Here is a 25,723-nt window from a genome sequence, read left to right on the forward strand (position 1 = left end):
GAATTCAAGCCATTAACATTTATTGAGATAATTGATAAGTGTGGTAGTATTCTATTCGTCTTATTTTGTGAGAGTCCATTGCTTACTTTTATCTTTTGCATCAGTGTGGAGTTTAGGTTCTGTCCTTTAATTTCTGAGTTCTTCCTTTGCTGCTGATCCATGGTGGTGGTCAGTGTGCAGAACAGGTTGAAGTATTTCCTGTAGAGCTGGTCTTGTTGTGGCGAATTTCCTCAAGGTTTGTATATCCGTAAATGATTTGATTTCTCCATCAATTTTGAAGCTTAGCTTAGCAGGGTACAGAATTCTGGGCTGGAAATTGTTCTGTTTAAGTAGATTGAAGGTAGATGACCATTGTCTTCTTGCTTGGAAAGTTTCACTAGAGAAGTCTGCGGTCACTCTGATGGATTTGCCCCTGTAGGTCAACTGATGTTTACTCCTGGCAGCTTGCAGAATCTTTTCTTTTGTCTTGACTTTGGATAGGTTCATCACAATGTGTCTTGGAGAAGCTCGGTTAGAGTTGAGGCGACCTGGGGTCCGATAGCCCTCTGAAAGCAGTGTGTCAGAATCTTTGGTGAAATTTTTGAAATTTTCTTTTATAATATTCTCTAGCATGGCTTCCATTCCTCTGGGGCATTCTTCTTCCCCTTCTGGAATTCCTATAACTCGTATGTTGGAACATTTCATAAAGTCCCATAATTCTGACAGTGAACGTTCTGCTTTCTCTCTCTTCTTTTCTGCCTCTTTTACTATCTGAGTTATCTCAATAACTTTGTCTTCTACCTCTGAAATTCCTTCTTCTGCATGGTCTAACCTGTTGCTGACACTTTCTATTGCATCTTTAAGTTCCCTGATTGACTGTTTCATTTCCTTCAGCTCTGCTATATCCTTTTTATATTCTTCATATCGTTCATCTCTGATTTGATTCTGTTTTTGAATTTCCTTTTGGTTATTTTCCACTTTATTAGTAGTTTCCTTCATTGTTTCCATCATTTCTTTCATTGTTTTCAACATGTGTATTCTAAATTCCCTTTCTGTCATTCCTAACATTTCTGTATAGGTGGAATCCTCTGCAGTAGCTGCCTCATGGTCCCTTGGCGGGGTTGTTCTATACTGGTTCTTCATGTTGCCTGGAGTTTTGTGCTGATTCTTCCTCATGAGTTATTTCTTTTATCCGTTTCCTTGCCCTAATTTTCATTTCACTTCCTCTTGCTCGTTAAGTTCTCATGCCTGTGGACTAAGGGTTACAGGACGAGAGGGGTGAGAAGTTGAAGATCAAAAAAGTATGAAAGAAAGGAGGACCGTGTGATAAGAAAAAAAAAAAGAACAATAGAGAAAGGAGAGGGGGTGGGTAAAAGGAATATTGACAAAATAAGAGAGGCACAGAAAGAGGGAGTCAGAGCAATATAGGTGTACAGTAGGGTACTTTGATACAACCTTAAAAAACAAACCACCTTCTGGCGGTGCCCAGTTGGGTCGTTCCCTTGAGGTCAGCAGCTCTTTGCTAACCTGATCAGACACAATACCCCACCTCCACCAAGTAGAGAGGAAAGACAAAAATGCTATAAATCAAACCAAAACATGCAAACAGAAAACTTTACGGAATAATATTGGCTGGAAAAACCAAATATTAGCGGTAGAAACACTAACAAAAATGAAGTTCTAATTATTGAAATAGGCAGCAATGGGAAATTATAATTAAACTAGAAAAATTGAGAAAGAAAAAGGATCTGTATGGAAAAGGTTGAACTTAAAAAACAAAACAACAATCAACAACATCAAAATAAAAAAAAAAAAACAACCGGAAACAAAGCAGTATGTATATGTTATTGAATATTGTCTGGGCAACATGTGGTCTTCTGGGGTATGAGATGTTAATCACAGTTCTGATACGACTGGAGGCTGCTTGTTTCTCAAACCCCAGCAGGTAAACACCCTAAATCTCTATTCAGCCCACTTAAAAGGCACTTTGAACTTGTTCACTTACTGAGCAGAAGCTTTCCCAGGGAAGTGCTTGTCGCTGGAATCACTGCTGAAGTGGCTATCCACTTACCCTGTGTGCCAAAACTGGTCTCCCTCTGCCCCCGAGGGTTAGTGCTGCAAGGTGGCTCAGACCCTGCCCTTAGGCTATTTGGTCGCTGGGTTACCGGTTCCCACCTAATTCTAGTTCTGCGAACCTGAGGGCGTAGCTTGCTGGGGCAGATCGCTCACAGTGGCTGCCTGTGATCCAGAGCCAAACACTATTAGCTCCGTCTGGCTCAGTGGGTCAGACTGGGGCCCTAGACAACGGCTAAAGTTCTCCTCACTCCCACTCAGGCTCTCCCCAAGGCAGTTCAGCTGAGTGCCAAGTCCAAAGACACCAAAACAGTTCACAGGTAAGGCCTTTCTGGTTTGCAGTCTCTCTGCTATTGAACTCACAGTTGCAGGCGGGTTTAGACGGATTGAACACACGTGACCACTTGCCAGTTTTCCACCGTTTTAGTCCTCCTCTTGGGGTCCAGAAGTGTGTCGCTGACTCCCTGTATCCTCTCAGGGGTGATGATAGGCAGATCCCACTAGCCAGAGATGCCTGGAGTCCTATCTCCCCAGACTCACGCTGCCCAGATGCAAGGAAGCTGTTACTCAGCTGCCATCTTGCTCCGCCTCCACCTATAATTTTCTTTTCTTGTTGGGTCTTTTCCTGGTTTGGGGATCAGGATGATGTTTGCTTCATAGAACAGATTGGTTAGTCTTCCTTCTTTTTCTACATTTTGGTACAGGTTGAGTAATATAGGTACTAGTTCCTCTGTAAAGGTTTGGTAGAATTCTGATGTGAAGCCATCTGTTCCTGGGCTTTTCTTTTTAGGGAGATTTTGTATGGTTGATGCTATTTCAGAACTTGATATAGGCCTGTTCAACATTTTCACTTGATTCTGGCTAAGTCTTGGAAGGTGACGTGCTTCCAAGTATTGGTTAATTTCCTTTAGATTTTCATATTTCTGAGAATAAAGTTTCTTGTAATATTCATTAAGGATTTTTTGAATTTCTCAGGAGTCCGGGGTTATTTCGTCTTTGTCATTTCTGATTGATGAGATTAGAGATTTTACTCTTTTTTTCCTGGTTAGGTTAGCCAAAGGTTTATCTATTTTATTGACCTTTTCAGAAAAACAACTTTTTGATTTATTGATCTGTTGTATAATCTTTTTGTTTTCAATTTCATTTAATTCTGCTCCAATTTTGGTTATTTCTTTTCTTCTACTGGGTTTGGAGTTGTAATGTTCTTCCTTTTCCAGTTGCTTGAGATGTCCCATTAAGTTGTTAACTTCCTCTCTTTCCGTTCTCTTGAGGAAGGCTTGCAGTGATATAAATTTCCCTCTTAGGACTGCCTTTATGGTATCCCAGAAGTTCTGATAATTTGTGTCTTCATTGTCATTTTGTTCCAAAAATTTTGGCAATTTCCTTCTTAATCTCATCTCTGACCCAGCTATCATTCAGCATAAGGTTATTTAACTTCCATGTTTTTGTATGGGTATGCAGATTCCTGTTGCTACTGAGTTCAACTTTTATTCCATGGTGGTCCAAGAAGATGCAAGAAATAATTTCTATTTTTTTAAATTTACTGAGGTTAGACTTGTGACCTAAGATGTGATCGATTTTGGAGTAAGTTCCATGGGCTGATGAGAAGTATGTGTATTCAGTTTTGTTGGGATGAAATGTTCTGTAGATGTCTGCTAAATCCAAATGTTGGAAGGTTAGGTTTAAATCTAAAATTTCTTTGCTCAGCTTCTTATTGGAGGATCGATCCAACACTGCCAAAGGAGTGTTGAAATTTCCAACTACTATGGAGCTGGAGGAAATCAAGTTGCTCATGTCTGTTAGAGTTTCTCTTATAAATTGAGGTGCATTCTAGTTGGGTGCATAAATATTAATAATTGATATCTCATCATATTGAGTATTACCCTTAACAAATACGAAGTGACTATTCTTATCCTTCCTTACTTTTGTTGGTTTAAAGCTAATGTGTCTGCAAATAGAATTGCAACACGTGCTTTTTTCTGATTACCATTTGCCTGAAATATGGATGAGCATCCTTTCATCCTGAGTCTATATTTATCTTTTAATGTAAGATGTGACTCTTGTATGCAGCAAATATCTGGCCTGAGATTTTTATCCGGTCAACTAACCTGTACCTCTTTAGAGGACAGTTTAAGCTGTTCACATTAATGGAGAATATTGATAAGTCTGGTAAAATTTGGGGTATTTTTTGAAAGTCCAGTGGAAATTTTTAATCCTTTCACCACTGTGGAAGTTGGAGTTTGATCAAAAGTTTCTGAGTGAGTTTACTTTTGTGGTAGAGGATTGGGCTGGTCATTATGGAGGATAGGTCTGAGAATATCCTGAAGAGCTGGTTTTGTTATGGCAAATTTCTTCAACATATGAATGTCATTAAAGTATTTAATTTCTCCATCATAAATGAAACTCAGTTTAGCTGTATACAGGGTCTGGGGTTGAAAGTTATTTTGATATAGGAGGTTTAAATTCGATGACCACCCTCTTCCGGCTTGAAATGTTTCAGCAGAGAGATCTTCAGTCATTCTAATATTCTTCCCTTTGTAGGTAATGGCTTTCTTACGTCTGGCTGCTTTCAGAATTTTTTCCTTCATATTAACTTTAGTGAAGTTAATTATGATATGCCTAAGGGATGTCTTATTTGGATTGAGTCATGCTGGGGTTCTGAAACTGTCTATCTGAATTTCAGAATCTCTTGGCATGTCTGGAAAAATATGAAACGCTTCATGAATTTGCGTGTCATCCTTGCGCAGGGGCCATGCTAATCTTCTCTGTATCATTCCAATTTTTTAGTATATATGCTGCCAAAGTGAGGACCACAAAGTATTTTTCAAAGGATAAACAAGTAGTGGAGTCTTTGGTGACCATATGAGCTATTTACATAATGAGGAAATGATCATTAAGTAGGAAGAAGTGAGGTGTGGGAAAAGTAATTTATTTGTAAATTGGCTGGTCTAGTTTTTGCATTTGCACCCACCTCATTTCCAGAAAATTAACTTCAAAAAAACAACACATTGTACCCCACATGTGCATAAATGTATTCATGATCTATGTTATATATGACTTAAAAAAAATAAATAAAAGCTGTATTTGACACTCCTTATAAACCCAGGAATTTAGTTGCAGAACAAAAGAAATCCACTCTAACTCAAACAGAAAAAAAAAATATTTTTTTGCAGTTTTTTCTTGAGACCAGGTTTGAACCCACCACCTCTGGTATATGGGGTCAGCACCCTACTCCTTTGAGCCACAGGTGCTGCCCCAGAAAAAAAATGTTTTTGCTTGTTTGAAGGAGCCTCAGGTGGCTCACAGAATTGTTCATGTGTACAAAACAGGTGCAGGTGAAGTGATTTCAGCTGTGACCAAGACTAGCCTCACCCCACCACAGGAAAAATGAGCAAGGGCAACTGAGCCCTGCACAGTCCCCAGATATACCCCTGCCCTCCCAGACTGTGCCCAGTGAACTCTGCACAGCCCTTGGACACACCCCTACCCTCCCAGATGCTGCCTGCTGGACTCTGCCCAGCCCTGGACACACCCCTGCCCTCCCAGATTCTGCCCTCTGCACTCTGCTTAGCCCTGGACATACCTCTGCCCTCTCAGACTCTGCCCACTGGACTCTGCACAGCCTCTGGACACACCCTGCCCTCCCAGACTTTGCCTACTGGACTCTGCTGAGCCCTGGACATACCCCTGCCCTCCCACACTCTGCCCGCTGCACTCTCGCTGCTCCATCCCTGTTGCTGCTGAGTAGCCCTTGTCTGTCTCCCTGCCCAGCACCTGTTCTTTCAAGATTCCACCTCCCTGGCCACCTTCACACAGATCACAGGTGAGGGAGGGGGAGGGAAGGATGTGGAATCCAGGACTTGAGACACCTCCCCAGAGATTCCTAAACTTGCAAACGGCATTCTGTGCTGTGCAAGCACTGACTCATATCCCTGGGACTGATTCCTGTCTCGGAGGCATTCCTCACACTGATACAGAAATAATAATAATAATAAAGGGGTGCACTGAGTATTCTCCCCTCCTGCTCAATTCTGCCTCAATATTGGCCCTTAAGACCCATTGAGAAGAGTGTTGATAATGATAATAATTACAGAGGAGGCGTACACTCAGTGTTTGCTTATTACCATGAGTCAGTAAACCCCAGGAAGGTGTTTTTTTAGCTGCTCAGGATTGATTATCCAATCAGTAAATCCTCCTTTCCTCACTTGCCTTGCTGTCATTTATCTGGTGATTTTTCCGCTAGAATTGCCTGTATCAGAGGGAAGTGGAACAGCATGGGGAAAAAAGTTAAATTTCACGTTGAGCAAATACTGCTCCTATTTATCAGCAGTGGGAGTGAAAACTTGGGTTGTGAGTTGAAAATGTAGGCTTTTTCTTTGATTTTTACCATTCAACAGATATTCATGGAATGACTTCTCTATGTACCTAAGGAAATATACTTTGAGGTTGTCTCATTTTTATCTTTTCCCTTATAGACTCTCATTTTTGTATTTTTCATCAATTTTTCCTCTCTTTCATAGTAATTTTTTCACTTTGGTGTTTTTAGGTAAAATAGTATAAAATAGCAACAATAACCCTTAGATTGTCAAAGTCACAAATGGCCTATGAAAAAAGTACGAGTTGGTGATCTGAAGAGAACAATTACTGTGCAGGGTGGACTAGCTACTGGTGTTGGTGCCCAGCTTCCCAAGGGCAGCACCTCAGAGGGGACTGTGGGGATATTCAGCAATGGAGTGTGTAGCATTTTTCTTTTTTATTTCAGATTAATAGGAAGGTGCAAATTTAGGTTACAATTTGTTAGGTGGTGTCCCACACCCAGGAGGTGTGCCATGTACCCTCACATTGTGCCCATTAGGTGGGGGCTCACCCATCTCCTTCCAACCTCCCTCCTCCTCTTTGCCCCTTGCCTCATTCTCTCACCCCTCCAACTTGAATTGGATTGAGTTTCTCTCTTGTGTGGGCTTTCATCTACTGGCTTCATATTAGTATTGAGTACATTGGATATTTGCTTTTCCATTCTTGTGATAATTTACTAAAGAATGTTCTCCAATTCCATCCAGGTAAATACAAAAGATGTAAAGTTTCCATCTTTTTTAATGGCTGAATAGTATTTCATGGTGTACATATACCACAGTTTGTTAATCCATTCCTGGGTTGATGGACACTTGGGTTGCTAGCACATCTTGGTGATTATAAATTGAGCTGTGATAAACAATCTAGTGTAAATGTCTTTATGATAAAATAATTTTTTTTCCTTCTGGGTAGATGCTTAGTAATTGTATTATAGGATCAAATGAAAGGTCTATTTTGAGTTCTTTGAGGATTCTCCATAATTCTTTCCAAAGAGGCTGGCCGTATTAGTTTGCAGTCCCACCAAAAAGTTTAACACTTTTCCTAGGATGAGTTTCTAAACTTTAATTGTCAGGCCTCGTAGAGAGCTGAGGCTATTGTAAAATTTTATATTCTTTTAACGAAAAAGCATAGGGTTAGGGTTTTCCTTTTTCCCTATGTATTGATGATTGGTGAAAGTCTTTTGCACAGGGTGACTTTCTCAAGTAAAGTAATCAAGGCCCATGATTTGATAATTGATGCTCAGGGAAGCGCTTTAATGAATTATTGAAGTGCTTGGCTCAGGTGTCGCCCAGGGACAGAATGCAGAATTACCACGTAGCAATTAGACATCAGTGTTCCTTTGCCCAGTTGGCCATAATTAAAATAATTTTATTCTTGGTTTGATACTGGGAATTAAAACTCACATCTCCATTACCTGGTAAAAGGTTTTCAAGGCTAATGGCATGAGACGTGAGCGTTTTCAAATGCCAACCTGTGTTCTTCTTTTAAATATAGAATTCCTCCGTCATTCATGTCTGATTAAAGTTGTATTTGGCTAATTAGTAATGACTTTTCAATTAGGCGGAAGCATATTTTATTTAGAAATTACATTTATTTACATCGATTTTTCTCCTCTTCAGAACATCTGGGCTTCCATATCCAGTTTGATCTAAACATCACAACTCACAGAAAGCCTTTACAAGGGTGACTGACAGTCATCACCCTCCCCCACACGCAGGCTCATAAAATCACAATTTGGAGAAAGGCACTGCATAAAATATGAGCTTTGAAGAATCTGTGGATCACTACAAAGTTTTGGAGACAGACTGTGTCATGGCCCATTGTTCTGCTTCCGAGACACACAGTGGGCAGTGGCTGTCCTGACTCACCTGTGTTCCTCTGAGTGCTGGGAGGGCTGAGTTTGTTTCCATCTGTGCAGATTTTACGTTTCTTGTTTTTTGTGTATCTCAAAACTTTCATACAGACCCGCATATGTGAGAAACTTCTTCAGTACACATAAGGACAGTTTCTTGGGTATGAAAAAGAGGAATGAAGGCCGCCAGCTTGCGATACTGTACTCTTTTCTGACTGTGCGGCCATCAGGGTAGGTGGGAAAATGTCCCAGGAACGTTCATTTTGGCTGCATCTGCTTTCCTCCCATTATCGCAAAAGTTAGGAAGGCCCTGCTGAATGAGAAGGGCAGACTGATGGGCTGAGGCGGCCGTCTGCTGTCTCCCTGGTTAGGGCTGGAACAGAGATGGGGAAGGAGGCACCGCCAGGCAGCAGAGGGGCCTTCCCCAGCCCCAGGGACACAGGGCCCCATCTGCTGAGGTTTCATCATCAGCAGTTGACTCTGCACTGACTCAGCTGAGCTTAGGGGAGGGTCCAAACTTTTCTTTCCTCTGTTGCACATTGGAAGAATAAGAGCTATCCTGGGCCACACATCAAACACGTGACCACTCAGAAGAGCAGATGAGCAAAAGCAAAGGTCCATGCAGTTCATGCTTTTCCAGATATCTGACACCACAGATAAGCATGTGGCCCACGGTCACAGGTTGGACACCACTGCTGCTGGCCTTTTGGGACCTCTCTCTTGGTTTCCCTAAGAAATGGGGCAATTTACATGGACGTCAGCAATCACAGCTCCAGAGAGGTGTGGCCAGTCCTGTCCACCTGTCTCACATCCTCACTCAGTCTTCACTTTCTCTGTTTCTGGAACCACAGTCACAATTTCATGTCTCAGAGCTCACTTCCTGAGAGGTCTAAGTGAGTTCGGTTTCTCTCCGTGCTAGCTGTTCTGAACAAGTGTTCCCTGTCACCAGAGTTATTTTCTGAAAACACAGACACAATTATATATTCTACCACTCCTATGGTTTTATTTTTAAGATCCAACTCCAGCATGCCATATGTGGACTACACACTGTATTTTTGGGTTTAACACTGACAGTAACTCCCCATGTAGCCAAGAGTCTGTCCAAACTAGGTCACCGCCCAGACCTGCCTCTGTGGCCGTGCTCACGGTGCTGTCTCAGTCTGGAATGGCTTCATCTCTCTCCTTCACCTTTGCAAAATCTCCTCATCTTTCCAGGTATCCACAGGGATGTCCACCCTTTAGGCCATGTTGGAAGGAGAAGCTTTGTCTTGGGCCACACGTTAAATACACAGACACAGAAGCTGATGAATAAGAATAAAAAAAGATCTGTGCATGATTTTTGTGATATCTGACACCACAGGTAGGCAAAAAAAAAAAAAAAATCCTCATATTATCTGCATGTGGCCAGCGGCCTCAGGCTGGACACTCCTGGATGAAGTATCCTCAATTCCCAGCTGGAGTGTTCTAGCCAAAGGTCACGGGAAGAGGTTGTCATCACTTGTCACCTTGTGAGCAGTCTTGCTTCCCTGTGTTGATCAAATGCTTTCTGTTCTTTCTTTTTAATTTTCTTTTATTTTTTTTGAGACAAACTGTTACTCTGACACTCACAGCAACCTCAAACTCTTGGGCTCAAGTGATCCTCCTGCCTCAGTCTCCTGAGTAGCTGGGACTACAGGTGCCTGCCACTATGCCCAGCTGGTTTTTCTATTTTTAGTAGAGATGGGGTCTCCCTCTTTCTCAGGCTGGTCTGGAACTCCTGAGCTCAAGGGATCCACCTGCCTCCACCTCCCAGAGTGCTGGGATTATAGGCGGGAGCCACTGGGCCCGTCTGCTTCCCGTTCTTTTAACAAGAGTAAATCATTTCATGACATGATGAGGGACAGACACTAAGCCTAGGCAGTTCATGGACTGCTGTGGCTGTAGGAGGGCACAGGCAGAAAACTGCTGTCATGTCCCTGGTCACCGCCTCTAGGCCCTTTCTGTCTTCTGTCCTCCCCTGCTCCTGGTGATGTCCTGAGCAGATCCCATAGCTGCAAGATGAATTCAGCCAGAACTGTTTCTTCCTCAAAAGTCACAAACCCCTCACTCCGTCAAAGTAAAAGCCTCCATTTCCACCCAGCCTTGAGTGTCTCCCTGCCTCCCACTCAGCGCAGGTGTGTCCCTTGCAGCTCCGGAGTGAGCTGTGCAGGAGGACAAGTGCTGTGTTGTCCTTCCACCTTCTCTGCCCACTTGGTTTCTGCTGCCCCAGGGCTGCAGAAGGAGGATTGGAGGAACAAGGCTGATGGCCACTTCCCAGAGCTGGTGCTCTGCCTAGACCTCGTCTGGCTGCTGAATTTCTCAGGTCATGGCAGGTACACAGAGGTGGGTGTCTTAGGGGTGACACCATTGCCGCCTGCTCTGACTGGCTGGTCTCCTGGTGTCACCACCCTCCCCTCCTTTCCTGGAGGGCAACACCTCATTTTCTTTCCTTGGCAAACATTTGAATGGGACAGAGTCCTTCAGAAAAATTGCAAAGGTTGCTCTCTGCACGATTGACCTCTGGGGAAACCACCATCTTCATGTCCTAGCAGGTGGCATGAGTGACCAGACCATGCTTACCTCGCCGTCCTGGGCGGCTTCTTCCTTTTCTTCACTGATGCCCTCACTCCAGGCTGTGTGAGGCTCTCCCCATATGGTTTTACTGCCTGTTCTGGGCTGGGCTCCTGCTTTCCTGCAGCCCAGTGGGTGCTGGCGGGGGTGTGGACACCTGTCCTCTCGTGAGCCTCCCCTCATACCCTTCCAGGAGACCTGTGGGAGTCTTTTCTTATCACTGGGGAATTGAGAAGCAGACTTCTCCCCTCTGGGCCCTGAGCATCTCATAGCAGGAAGAAGTTTCTGGTATCCACTGACTTCAGTTTTGAGACTTGAAGTGTAATTCTAGACCAGGTGTCCTCAAACTTTTTAAACAGGGGCCAGTTCACTGTCCCTCAGACCGTTGGAGGGCTGGATTATAGTTTAAAAAAAAAAAAAAACTATGAACAAATTCCTATGCACACTGCGCATATCTTATTTTGAAGTAAAAAAACAAAATGGGAACAAATACAATCACACTGCCTCATGTGGCCTGTGGGCCACAGTTTGAGAACCCCTGTTCTAGACTGTCAGGAGAAGTCCTTTACAGTTCTGTGACTGCAGCCTCAGTCAGGGTCAGCAGCTCTCTCCAGGAGAGAGAATGAGGAACTCAAGTCACACTAACTGTAAGTGACTGGTACTTGGCCAAACCAGCCCTCACTTCTGATCCTGATGGGCACTGAGGAACCAGGGGCCAGCAGAGGGCAGAGGCTGCTCAAGGTGTCAGAGGGGTGACCAGGCACATCCCATCTACTTCTGTCCCATCTGACACCCTCCATGGGGTGAGGAGACAAAGCCTTCTTCAGTCAGCCTCTCTTCAACTTAGAGGCTCTCTGGTGTCTACCAATAGCCATGATTTCAAAATGACCAATGGTTATAATTTCTCTTCTCAAGCACAGTTTTCCTGCAAACCAACAACATAGGTTTCTAGGATCATGGAGAAGAGAAAATATGGGGCATATTGGTTTAAAATTTTGGCTGACTAAGATGTGGGAACAACCTAAATGCCCACCAACGCAGGGATAGATTAACAGACTATGCTATATTATATGTACACCACGGCATACTATTCAGCTATGAGAAAAGATGGAGACTCTACATCTTTTGTATTAACCTGGATGGAGTTGAAACATATTCTTCTGAGTGTCTCAAGAATGGAAAAGCAAGTATCCAATGTGCTCAATACTATTATGAAGCCAGTAGCCACTCTAATACACACCCATGCAAGAGAAAATTCAATTCAATTTGGGGGGAGGAGGAAGGAGGGATGAAGGAGAGAGAGAGGAGGGAGTGGGATTGGTGAGCTCCCACCTAATGGAAACAATGTGAGGGTTCACCGCCCAGCTCCTGGGGGTGGGACGTACCTAAAACAGGGATTCTACCTAACAAATGCAAACATTGTAACCTAATTGTTTATACCCTCGTAATCCTCTGAAAAAAAAAAAAAGTTTAATTAAATTAAACTTTGGCTGACACAATGGAGCAGGGAGCTCTGTGAGAGAAAATTCCAAAAAGCGGCCGTGGAGGCGTCTGCTCCTTGGAAGAGAAAGCCCCAGCCGGGCTGCGTGGCCATCCCACAGCAGCGTTTATTTCCTCCTTCTTCAATGCGGTATAACTTTGGCACCGGGTGTTATTCGTCTTGATTCGCTGTGTGTGCATTATCTTTAATGTATGAATCAAAACTTCGTTTGCAAAAACAAGGATTTTGACCCAAAAACAAATGATTTCTCCTAAAATGATTTGCATTTGTGACCAGCAGGTGGCAGCAGAGCACAAAGAAAAGTTTGACCAAAACCCCTTTTTTTGAGTATATTAGACTCATGTCAGCATCCTACTTAAGAATCTAACTCTAGGGGGGCGGAGCAAGATGGCAGCCGAGTAACAGCTTCCTTGCATCTGGGCAGCGTGAGTCTGGGGAAATAGGACTCCAGGCATCTCTGGCTGGTGGGATCTGCCTATCATCACCGCTGAGAGGATACAGGGAGTCAGAGAGAGACTTCTGGACCCCAAGAGGAGGACTAAAACAGTGGAAAACTGGCAAGTGGTCACGTGTGTTCAATCCGTCTAAACCCGCCTGCAACTGTAAGTTCAATAGCAGCGAGACTGCAAACCAGAAAGGCCTTACCTGTGAACTGTTTTGGTGTCTTTGGACTTGGCACTCAGCTGAACTGCCCTGGGGAGAGCCTGAGCGGGAGTGAGGAGAACTTTGGCCGTTGTCTAGGGCCCCAGTCTGAGCCATTGAGCCAGACGGAGCTAATAGTGTTTGGCTCTGGGTCACAGGCAGCCACTGTGAGCGATCTGCCCCAGCAAGCTACGCCCTCAGGTTCGCAGAACTAGAATTGGGTGGGAACCGGTAACCCAGCGACCAAGTAGCCTAAGGGCGGGGTCTGAGCCACCTTGCAGCACTAACCCTCGGGGGCAGAGGGAGACCAGTTTTGACACACAGGGTAAGTGGATAGCCACTTCAGCAGTGATTCCAGCGACAAGCACTTCCCTGGGAAAGCTTCTGCTCAGTAAGTGAACAAGTTCAAAGTGCCTTTTAAGTGGGCTGAATAGAGATTTAGGGTGTCTACCTGCTGGGGTATGAGAAACTAGCAGCCTCCAATCGTATCAGAACTGTGATTAATATCTCATACCCCAGAAGACCACGTGTTGCCCAGACAATATTCAATAACATATACATACTGCTTTGTTTTTGGTTGTGTTTTTTTTTTGTTTGTTTGTTTGGCTGTTTTTTTTTTGTTTATTTTGATGTCGTTGATTGTTGTTTTGTTTTTTAAGTTCAACCTTTTCCATACAGATCCTTTTTCTTTCTCAATTTTTCTAGTTTAATTATAATTTTCCATTGCTGCCTATTTCAATAATTAGAACTTCATTTTTGTCAGTGTTTCTACCACTATTATTTGGTTTTCCACCCAATTTTATCCTGAAAAGTTTTCTGTATGCTTGTTTTGGTTTGATTTATAGCATTTTTGTCTTTCCTCTCTACTTCGTGGAGGTGGGGTACTGTATCTGATCAGGTTAGGAAAGAGCTGCTGACCTCAAGGGAACCACCCAACTGGGCACCCCCAGAAGGTGGTTTGTTTTTTAAGGTTGTATCAAAGTACCCTACTGTACACCTATATTGCTCTGTCTCCCTCTTTCTGTGCCTCTCTTCTTTTTGTCAATATTCCTTTTACCCACCCCCTCTCCTTTCTCTATTTTTCTTTATTTTTTCTTATACACGGTCCTCCTTTCTTTCATCCCTTTTTTGCTCTTCAACCTTCTCACCCTTCTGGTCCTGTAACCCTTAGTCCACAGGCATGAGAGCAAGAGGAAGTGAAAGGAAAATTAGGGCAAGGAAACAGATAAAAGAAATAACTCATGAGGAAGAATCAGCAGAAAACTCCAGGCAACATGAAGAACCAGTCCAGAACAACCCCGCCAAGGGACCATGAGGTAGCTACTACAGAGGATTCCACCTATAGAGAAATGTTAGGAATGACAGAAAGGGAATTTAGAATACACATGTTGAAAACAATGAAAGAAATGATGGAAACAATGAAGGAAACTACTAATAAAGTGGAAAATAACCAAAAGGAAATTCAAAAACAGAATCAAATAAGAGATGAATGATATGAAGAATATAAAAAGGATATAGCAGAGCTGAAGGAACTGAAACAGTCAATCAGGGAACTTAAAGATGCAATGGAAAGTATCAGCAACAGGTTAGACCATGCAGAAGAAAGAATTTCAGAGGTAGAAGACAAAGTTTTTGAGATAACTCAGATAGTAAAAGAGGCAGAAAAGAAGAGAGAGAAAGTAGAACGTTCACTGTCAGAATTATGGGACTTTATGAAGCGTTTCAACATACGAGTTATAGGAATTCCACAAGGGGAAGAAGAATGACCCAGAGGAATGGAAGCCATACTAGAGAATATTATAAAAGAAAACTTCCCAAATATCACCAAAGATTCTGACACACTGCGTTCAGAGGGCTATCGGACCCCAGGTCACCTCAACTCTAACCGAACTTCTCCAAGACACATTGTGATGAACCTGTCCAAAGTCAAGACAAAAGAAAAGATTCTGCAAGCTGCCAGGTGTAAGCGCCAGTTGACCTACAGGGGCAAATACATCAGAGTGACCGCAGACTTCTCTAATGAAATTTTCCAAGCAAGAAGACAATGGTCATCTACCTTTAATCTACTTAAACAGAACAATTTCCAGCCCAGAATTCTGTACCCTGCTAAGATAACCTTAAAAATTGACGGAGAAATCAAATCATTTACAGATATACAAACATTGAGGAAATTCGCCACAACAAGACCAGCTCTACAGGAAATACTTCAACCTGTTCTGCACACTGACCACCACCATGGATCAGCAGCAAAGTAAGAACTCAGAAATTAAAGGACAGAACCAAACCTCCACACTGATGCAAAAGATAAAACTAAGCAATGGACGCTCACAAAATAAGATGAATAGAATACTACCACACTTATCAATTATCTCAATAAATGTTAATGGCTTGAATTCCCCACTGAAGAGACATAGATTAGTTGACTGGATTAAAAAACACAAGCCATCCATTTGCTGTCTGCAAGAAACACACCTGGCTTCAAAAGACAAATAAAAGCTCCGAGTCAAGGGTCGGAAGACAATTTTTCAGGCAAATGGAATTCAGAAGAAAAGAGGAGTTGCAATCTTATTTTCAGATACATGTGGATTTAAAGCAACTAAAGTCAAAAAAGACAAAGATGGTTACTTTATATTGGTCAAGGGAAAAATACAACAAGAAGACATTTCAATTCTAAATATCTATGCACCCAATTTAAATGCTCCCAGATTCTTGAAACAGACCTTACTCAGTCTGAGCAATATGATACCTGATAATACCATAATAACAGGGGACCTTAACATTCCTATTACAGAGCTGGACAGATCCTCTAAACAGAAATTAAACAAGGATATAAGAGATTTAAATGAGACCCTAGAACAACTGTGCTTGATAGACGCATATAGAACACTCCATCCCAAAGATAAAGAATATACATTTTTCTCATCACCTCATGGAACATTCTCCAAAATTGATCATATCCTGGGACACAAAACGAATATCAACAGAATCAAAAGAATTGAAATTTTACCTTGTATCTTCTCAGACCATAAGGCACTAAAGGTGGAACTCAACTCTAACAAAAATGCTCAACCCCACCCAAAGGCATGGAAATTAAACAATCTTCTGTTGAATAACAGATGGGTGCAGGAAGAAATAAAACAGGAAATCATTTACTTCCTTGAGCATAACAACAATGAAGACACAAGCTACCAAAACCTGTGGGATACTGCAAAAGCAGTTTTGAGAGGAAAATTCATCGCTTTAGATGCCTACATTCGAAAAACAGAAAGAGAGCACATCAACAATCTCACAAGAGATCTTATGGAATTGGAAAAAGAAGAATAATCTAAGCCTAAACTCAGTAGAAGAAAAGAAATATCCAAAATCAAATCAGAGATCAATGAAATTGAAAACAAAAGAATCATTCAGAAAATTAATGAAACAAGGAGTTGGTTTTTTGAAAAAATAAATAAAATAGATAAACCATTGGCCAGACGAACAAGGCATAGAAAAGTAAAATCTCTAGTAACCTCAATCAGAAATGATAAAGGGGAAATAACAACTGATCCCACAGAGATACAAGAGATCATCTCTGAATACTACCAGAAACTCTATGCCCAGAAATTTGACAATGTGAAAGAAATGGATCAATATTTGGAATCACACCCTCTCCCTAGACTCAGCCAGGAAGAAATAGAGCTCCTGAACAGACCAATTTCAAGCACTGAGATCAAAGAAACAATAAAAAATCTTCCCACAAAAAAATGCCCTGGTCCAGATGGCTTCACTCCAGAATTCTATCAAACCTTCAAGGAAGAGCTTATTCCTGTACTGCAGAAATTATTCCAAAAAATTGAGAAAGAAGGAATCTTCCCCAACACATTCTATGAAGCAAACATCACCCTGATACCAAAACCAGGAAAAAACCCAAACAAAAAGGAGAATTTCAGACCAATCTCACTCATGAATATAGACGCAAAAATTCTCAACAAAATCCTAGCCCATAGATTACAGCTTATCATCAAAAAAGTCATTCATCATGATCAAGTAGGCTTCATCCCAGGGATGCAAGGCTGGTTTAACATACACAAGTCCACATACATTATCCACCATATTAACAGAGGCAAAAATAAAGATCACATGATCCTCTCAATAGATGCAGAAAAAGCATTTGATAAAATCCAGCATCCTTTTCTAATTAGAACACTGAAGAGTATAGGCATAGGTGGCACATTTCTAAAACTGATTGAAGCTATCTATGACAAACCCACAGCCAATATTTTACTGAATGGAGTAAAACTGAAAGCTTTTCCTCTTAGAACTGGAACCAGACAAGGTTGTCCTCTGTCACCTTTACTATTCAATGTAGTGCTGGAAGTTCTAGGCAATACAATTAGGCAAGACAAGGAAATAAATGGAATCCAAATGGGAACAGAGGAGGTCAAACTCTCCCTCTTTGCTGACGACATGATCTTATACTTAGAGAACCCCAAAGACTCAACCTCAAGACTCATAGAAGTCATCAAAATATACAGTAATGTTTGAGGATATGAAATCAATGTCCACAAGTCAGTAGCCTTTACACTAATAACAGTCAAGATGAGAAGCTAATTAAGGACACAACTCCCTTCACCATAATTTCAAAGAAAATGAAATACCTAGGAACATACCTAACGAAGGAGGTGAAGGACCTCTATAAAGAAAACTATGAAATCCTCAGAAAGGAAATAGCAGAGGATATTAACAAATGGAAGAACATATCATGCTCATGGATGGGAAGAATCAACATTGTTAAAATATCTATACTTCCCAAAGCAATCTACCTATTCAATGCCAGTCCTATCAAAATACCAACATTGTACTTTCAAGATTTGGAAAAAATGTTTCTGCGTTTTGTATGGAACCGGAAAAAACCCCGTATAGCTAAGGCAGTTCTTAGTAACAAAAATAAAGCTGGGGGCATCAGCATACCAGATTTTAATCTGTACTACATAGCCATAGTGCTCAAGACAGCATGGTACTGGCACAAAAACAGAGACATAGACACTTGGAATGGAATTGAAAACCAAGAAATGAAACTAACATTTTACAACCACCTAATCTTCGATAAAGCAAACAAGAACATACCTTGGGGGAAAGACTCCCTATTCAATAAATGGTGTTGGGAGAACTGGATGTCTACATGTAAAAGACTGAAACTGGATCCACACCTTTCCCCGCTCACAAAATTGATTCAAGATGGATAAAGGACTTAAATTTAAGGCATGAAACAATAAAAATCCTCCAAGAAAGCATAGGAAAAACTCTGGAAGATATTGGCCTGGGGAAAGACTTCATGAAGAAGACTGCCATGGCAATTGCAACAACAACAAAAATAAACAAATGGGACTTCATTAAACTGAAAAGCTTCTGTACAGCTAAGGAGACAATAACCAAAGCAAAGAGACAACCTACACAATGGGAAAGGATATTTGCATATTTTCATTCAGACAAAAGCTTGATAACTAGGATCTATAGAGAACTCAAATTAATCCACATGAAAAAAGCCAACAATCCCATATATCAATGGGCAAGAGACATGAATAGAACTTTCTCTAAAGACGCCAGACGAATGGCTAACAAACACATGAAAAAATGTTCATCATCTCTATATATTAGAGAAATGCAAATCAAAACCACCCTGAGATATCATCTAACCCCAGTGAGAATGGCCCACATCACAAAATCTCAAAACAGATGCTGGCGTGGATGTGGAGAGAAGGGAACACTTTTACACTGATGGTGGGACTGCAAACTAGGACAACCTTTCTGGAAGGAAGTATGGAGAAACCTCAAAGCACTCAAGCTAGACCTCCCATTTGATCCTGCAATCCCATTACTGGGCATCTACCCAGAAGGAAAGAAATCCTTTTATCATAAGGACATTTGTACTAGACTGTTTGTTGCAGCTCAATTTACAATCGCCAAAATGTGGAAACAGCCTAAATGCCCTCCGACCCAGGAATGGATTAACAAGCTGTGGTATATGTATACCATGGAATACTATTCAGCCATTAAAGAAAATGGAACCTTTACATCCTTTGTATTAACCTGGATGGACGTGGAAGACATTATTCTTAGTAAAGCATCACAAGAATGGAGAAGCATGAATCCTATGTACTCAATTTTGATATGAGGACAATTAATGACAATTATGGTTATGGGGGGGGAACAGAAAGAGGGAAGGAGGGAGGTGGGCGGGGCCTTGGTGTGTGTCACACTTTATGGGGGCAAGACATGATTGCAAGAGGGACTTTACCTAACAATTGCAATCAGTGTAACCTGGCTTATTGTACCCTCAATGAATCCCCAACAATAAAAAAAAAAAAAAAAAAAGAATCTAACTCTACCATAATTCTAAATCTAAAAATATGGTTTTTCTGAAGAGTTGAGGGATCGATCATTTTCTGAGTACCAATCGTTCTTAGATCCTTTTTCTGTAGGAAAATTCAGCCCTAATTATATTTAAGAATTCCTTTATCCCTAGGCGTGTCTGAGGAATAAAATAAAAATAGAGTTTTTAGGAAAATGCCCTTTAGTTGTTATATTTTACCATATTTATTAGTCATAACGAACTTGTAGTTTCTACTTTTCATTCACTACATTATGGCAGTTAAAATAAAATTATCTGGGCTACAAGGTGACCTCAGATAAGAAAATGGTCTTTGTGTGGAATGTATTTGAATGTGTGTCCCAGACATATGTATATGTGTTTATAGGAGCATTTTCTTTAAAAGAGTTGCTTCAGCCTTCTGGAATTATAGTTTCATTGTCAGATTCAGCATCCTTTGCAGAATTAGAGTTTGGTGATTTAGCTTTTCAAATTTCATTTCATTATCCATCACTTCTAGGGAATTTTCTCAAATAAAAGCAGAAGAAAGTATTCATCAGGAAAAGATGAATTATATGTCTGGGAGACAAGGAATAGTTTGCAGAATGTGCTTAGTTAAAATTTCAGATACCAAGAAGCAAAGATTAGAAACACATTAGCCCATGAATAAGTCAGAAATCTATTATTGCAAGGATTTATCTAATATATCTAATATATCTTCTTTTCTGAAAAGAATGCTTGATTACGATTAATAAATAGTTCCAATTTGTATCATTACCTCTTACTTGTATGTAGAAGCTAGAAAAGAGGAAGCGGGTGCAAACACCAAGCAGGGGGAAAGCTGAGAATAGCAAGAGAAAAGTGGGGTCTACACCTTCCAGAATACCAGCAGCGGGTCGGGCCGTGTTCCCCCTCCTGTGCACCGCCAACCTCTCATTAATTCCACATGTTTAAAAGAGTAATGAGCACAGGCTTGCTGAGTAATTTTCCTTGGCTTAACACTGCTCCAAGAGTTAAAGTTTAACTTTCCATAGTAATAGTAATCACTTCATAGATGATGATTCTAGTGTACGGGGAAGGCTGTACACATCCTGTTATGACTTGAGTGTGCATAAGCGGACTTCCTTTATCTGTCTCTAAAACTGGACCCAAGGGAGCTGGGGAGTGGACGCCTCTCTCAGTAGGGAGGCTGAGGTCTCATTTCCTTTCAAAATAGCATATATAGGGCCAGGTGTGGTGGCTCACACCTGTAATCCCAGCACTCTGGGAGGCTGAAGCGGGAGGATCCCTTGAGCTCAGGACTATGAGACCAGCCTGAGCAAGAGTGAGACCCTGTCTCTACTAAAAGTAGAAAAACTAGACAGGTGTGGTGGCAGGTGCCTGTAATCCCAGCTATTTGGGAGGCTGAGGCAGGAGGATTGCTTGAGCCCCAGAGTTTGAGGTTGCTGTGAGCAAGGCTGCACCATGGTACTCTACCTAGGGTAACTGAGTGAGAATCTATCTCAAAAAAAATTATAACAATAATAAATAGATTACCTAGCATAGGCCTCTTGTCATTGAAAGTACCTTAAAGATAACAATGCCAGAAAAAGGAAAGTCTGAAGTCAAAACACATGGAAACCAAAGAAAGTGGGGCCTGAGCACCCTGGGAACTCTGAGATCTCAAGCAGGTGGGACAAACTGAGCAGGGAGCCACCACCAGAATAGTTGCAGTGACTGATAATTCAGGAATTAAATGGTTATTGCAGAGCCTGACAAGGGAAAAGAGATTGTCGGAAACCCCATACTGAGAATCTTTCCAGCAACTGTGATTTCCTCAGGAGATTGGAGGCCCAGGGCAGCCCCGGGACCCCAGGAGCCAAGGCTGGGGAGGGCCTTCAGCAGGAGAGCTGGGAAACAGACACATGCTTGGGAACATCTCTGCCCCCCTTTAGCATCTTACTTTCTATTAAAAAGAAAACTCCAGTGTGTGTGTGTGTGTGTGTGTGTGTGTGTGTGTGTGTGGTGGGGGGTTCATTCTGAGCTTTCAAGGGAGATTGATTTTATTCCATATTTTTTAGACACTTGAGCCATTTCTGCTCCTTTAGCCTCACCCTTTGCAATCCGGGACACCATTTAGAAGTTTGACAGCATTTCTTCCCTAAACATTTTGTCCTTTTGCAGTTGTCAAATATTGAATCAGATCTTGTTATAAACAGACCAGAAGCTGACATTGTTGACATTTCCCTTCATTAGTAAGTAACTGAAAGCTGACATTTTCAACCTATCTGCTCGAGTTTGGTCTAAGGGGTGAGAACACAGGGTGGGGAACCAGGCACAAGCCCATCTGTTTTCCTTTCTGCTCTCACTGAGAACACCCTATAAAATGATAATTGACAAAGCTACTTCACTTAATGGCTGCCTAAGTTTCTCTTCAAAGGGAGAGAAAAAGGAAATTATTGATTAACCCAGGCTCTAAAGCTTGAATGAATTAAAGGAAACATCGATTTGAGTCCTAGTAGATTATTGATTACACCTACGATTTGAAATCTGCATGAATGAATGGAGACCTTTCTTTCCTAACTCAGACTGTTGAAGGTCATCTCTCTTAGTTGGGGAAGTTGGTAGATTCGAACTCTTTCAACTGTGTAAGAGATACGGTTTATACTGCACCCAAGAACCTCTACAGAGCCTTATAACTAAAATTGAGTATTTGAGTTGAGTATACCTACCCCATTGATGAAATACTCTGAAATTTTCAATTTGATTCAATTCATGAGCAATGAAAAATACTGTCTAGGCCTCATTAATGTCACACGATTTTCAGGCTGAAAAGCACTGCTTTAATCAATAGTCACCGAAAACTCAGATTAACAGCAGAACAAATGAGAGAATCCAGATCTTCTCACAGATCACATTTGGCAAACTTGCAACAGAAAGGTAATTTTTGCATGTGTATCCTGCAGAAAGACTTGGGATTTGCAGTATATTTATATAGTATGTCTCTTATTCTTTTCTTCCTATTTTTTCCAGCCCTCTTTCTCCCCCCCCTTCCCACAGAAAACCATACACTTTGGGAGCAGCCTCTCGACACATAAAAGACTAAAAGAGAGCTAATCTGTATAGGGTGCAGGCACTGTGTGTCTTACGCAGCACAACTAGGAAAGCACACATTTTTGACAAGCAGATGCAGGTGACTGCCTGACAGTGGGATTGCTGATGCACCACTCACAGCTGTTTGGGGAACCATTCTTTTATCATCAGGAAGGCAGACGCAGTCTTCAAGATGGCACATTTATTCCAAAAGGCTCCAATGTCTGCATTCCCAAGAATCAAAGGGACCTAAAGCAGTAAGACAGCCCCGTGCGACAGAGGAATGCAATCTTTGTCTGGATAGCAGTGAGCCGAGTAGGTGACAGAACAGGATGTGATCTGGTTCTGAGAGTTGCCAGGGGTTAATGAGCAAGGTGCTGGATATTGAGATAGCCACAGCCGAGGTCTGCCTGGCAAAAATTTTCCATTGTCAGTGAAGGCAGGAAGGACCGCTTTTGAAATGTTCGCTATTGGAGATTCCTTTGGCAGAGTTTGATCCCAGAAAGCCCCCCACTTTGCTGTCCCAGCAGAAGTAACATAAAAGATAATTATCATTGTCACGATTGCAGTATTTGGAAAGCCATTGTGGGTGGATTTGAGCCCTAAAAACTGGGTAACCTCAGACAGCAGAGACCACACTGTGGGCAGCTGCTTCGTGACTGCTGTCCTGGTCACCAAGGGATCTTTGCATTCCCTACTCCCCACATATTTTTTTATTTTTAGCATTTGAAACTTTTATTTTGTTTTATTCTCTTTTCTGCTTAGCTTTTTTTTAAATCAACAAATACAAATGCATCATATATATTTCTGGGGCACAACATCTTCAAGATATTCATGGAATGGCTAAGGCGAGGTGGTTAACGGGAGTCCTTGAATGCTTGTTATTTGTCCCAGCTTAGGCCCTTTTTGTCACGAGGATGTGCAGTTACCCTTCAGGGAGGCCTGAAGAATGTCTTTCACCTGGGACACCTCCAAATGCTTATTAGAAACTCCTTCATTGAGATCCCTAAAAAAATTTTCTGGTTATTTTGAATATCTATGAAATTTTGGCCAAAGGATTTGGGGGAAATAACAAAGGTATTTTATTGTATTTTCAAAAACTTTCCCATAAGTTGAGGGTGTAAAGGGGCCACACCTCCAGGAACATTCTGGGTGTAGAATGAGGGTGCTTCTTTTTGCAAGAGAAACAAGGCTTTCCCATTTTATCAGCCTCAGGATTCATCAACCCCCTTTGCTTCCCTAGGAGTTCAGTTTTCCAGAAACTAGAATTCAAAGAAACATTTTCCTGAGCATCATGACATGTTTCCTGTAATTTCAACTGTCAGTGGTACAGAGGTGGTTTGGGGATTCACTAACTTCTTCATTACATTTTCTTATGGCTGATATTATTGACGAAAAGATGATATTATTTTAATGCTTTTAAATAGACTCTATATTATAGAGTTTAAAAAGCCTTGATCACAAATGTTTTCCTTGTACTAAGAAAAAAATATATATCATAGCTTTAAAGTTATAAAGGTTTTAATGAGATCAAAGGGCATAGTATGAGGAATGGATAATACTCATTCCATTATTGCCAAAGCAATATGGGCAATATCTAGATCATTGTTTTTTCAACTTTTTTTTATCTCATGGTGCACTTGAACTTATAGGTAAACTTCCATGGCACATTTAAATTATGTTTATCGAGAGAGAGAGAGAGAGAGAGAGAGAGAGAGAGAGAGAGAAAATATACGTACTGTGTTTTGAACTTCTTTCAAACATAATTTAATTAATGATCTCTCAACATTTTTGCAGCACACCTAATATCTTGTATCTTCTCTCAGCACACCAGTTGAAAGTCACTATTCTAGTCTAACTGCTGGGAAAGGTTTCCCCTTCACTCCCATTTAGAGCTCCTGATAGCTTATCCACCTGAACCATAATCCTTTCTTTTTCTTTTCTGTTTCTTGCCATGCACAATTCTCATTGTGAAGACAAGGAGGAAGCCTCTGAAAGGGAGACCAGCATTCCCTCTCCCGGTTCCTCTGTTAACGACGGGTATGTTCCTCCAATTCTCTCACCTGCACACTTTTTTTGCATGTTGTTGTCACTTGTTTTATCGCATTTTCACTAGAGACAATTTTTCTCATGAGGGGCAACCCAGGTTGACACACCTGCGAGGAGGTACCTGCCAGCTCGGTGCCGGCCCCCAGCGCTACTCACTCAAAAGGGTCGCTGGGGTCTGCAGGCTGCAGCTCCGGGGGGATGGGGATTCTCTTGTAGTACATTTCCCAGTCGAAGGCTCCGCGCATGGCGTCCCCAGCTTGTGCCTCGTACCCGAAGTGATTGTGGTCAATGACATCGATCATGGGACACACGATGGTTTTGTGGTTTAGTGCAATTTGGTCTGAAAAATGAAAGCACAAAATAGGAAATGACACGCCTGCCTGGGTCATCTGTCACTTTGGAGCACAGAGAAGCCGCCAGTCCCCTGCTAGGGCACAGCGCTCGCAGCCTGGCTGCCTGTCACTCTCGGGGCACTTTGCGGGAAATCTCTGCCTGAATGCTCCGACATAACGCGATGGGACAGTGATTAGGTGCAATTAGGGTTGTCCTGTTTTCCTTAAGAAAGTTATGTCCCTGAGAGACTTGGGGAAGTCCATTTAGCTCTCTCTCTGTCACATTTTTCCCTTTGACCTGTCCCCAATCTGTCAGTTTATCGTGCAGTTAACGTACACAGAGTATAAACAGGACTTGTGTTCCTTCCAGCCAGAGCAGGAGCCTGCTGAGAAAAACAAACACTGGCCTGCTTTCTGTGGGTTCTGGGATGTAAATATTTAACTTCCTTTTTTTTTTGTGGAATCTAATCTTGTAACAGCCAAGGTGGCCATTCTTCTCCTAAATGCTGACAGATCATCCATGGAATTCTTTGCTTTTGGGTTTGCCAGAGAATTTTGCCAAGACTTACATTGCTACTGTTCTCTGAGAAAGACTCTGCTGATCAAAGCTATATGTTTCTATCTTTCTTCATTGTATCCAAAAAAGTATCAGGTGGTACGATATTACTGTTATTAGTCCTCCTGCTATGAAATTCTTAAGCAGTTACTAAGCAATTTATCCTCCTGGTATTTCTGATATTCCCAGCAATGCTGAGGGAGGGCTGTTATTGACAAGACCAATTTATGTATGAGGAAGCTGAGCTCAGAGATGTTAAAGAACCTGTCAAGGGCTACACAGCTCTTGAGAGCAAGAACCAGCATGCAACCTGACTTAATGGTCCACTTCCAGAACCAGACTTCTCCAGCCAGCCCTGGGGCTTCTCACAGAAGCA

General features: G+C 41.8%; 1 protein-coding gene and 1 non-coding gene across 2 annotated transcripts in view; both read right to left on the reverse strand.

Moving 5' to 3' along the window:
• GALNTL6 (polypeptide N-acetylgalactosaminyltransferase like 6) overlaps positions 1–25,723 on the reverse strand; it is a 776,087-nt gene that overhangs the window by 113,326 nt on the left and 637,038 nt on the right. The window contains exon 6 of the mRNA XM_053585533.1: positions 24,616–24,799. Coding sequence (XP_053441508.1) covers positions 24,616–24,799 — 184 coding nt within the window. The remainder of the gene's footprint in view (positions 1–24,615; positions 24,800–25,723) is intronic.
• On the reverse strand, positions 4,755–4,863 carry LOC128592308 (U6 spliceosomal RNA). Its single transcript, XR_008381837.1, has one exon. It is a non-coding gene; the product is annotated as a U6 spliceosomal RNA (small nuclear RNA).

The sequence above is a fragment of the Nycticebus coucang genome, chromosome 1 (assembly GCF_027406575.1).
Source record: "Nycticebus coucang isolate mNycCou1 chromosome 1, mNycCou1.pri, whole genome shotgun sequence".
NCBI classification, from domain to species: Eukaryota; Metazoa; Chordata; class Mammalia; order Primates; family Lorisidae; genus Nycticebus; species Nycticebus coucang.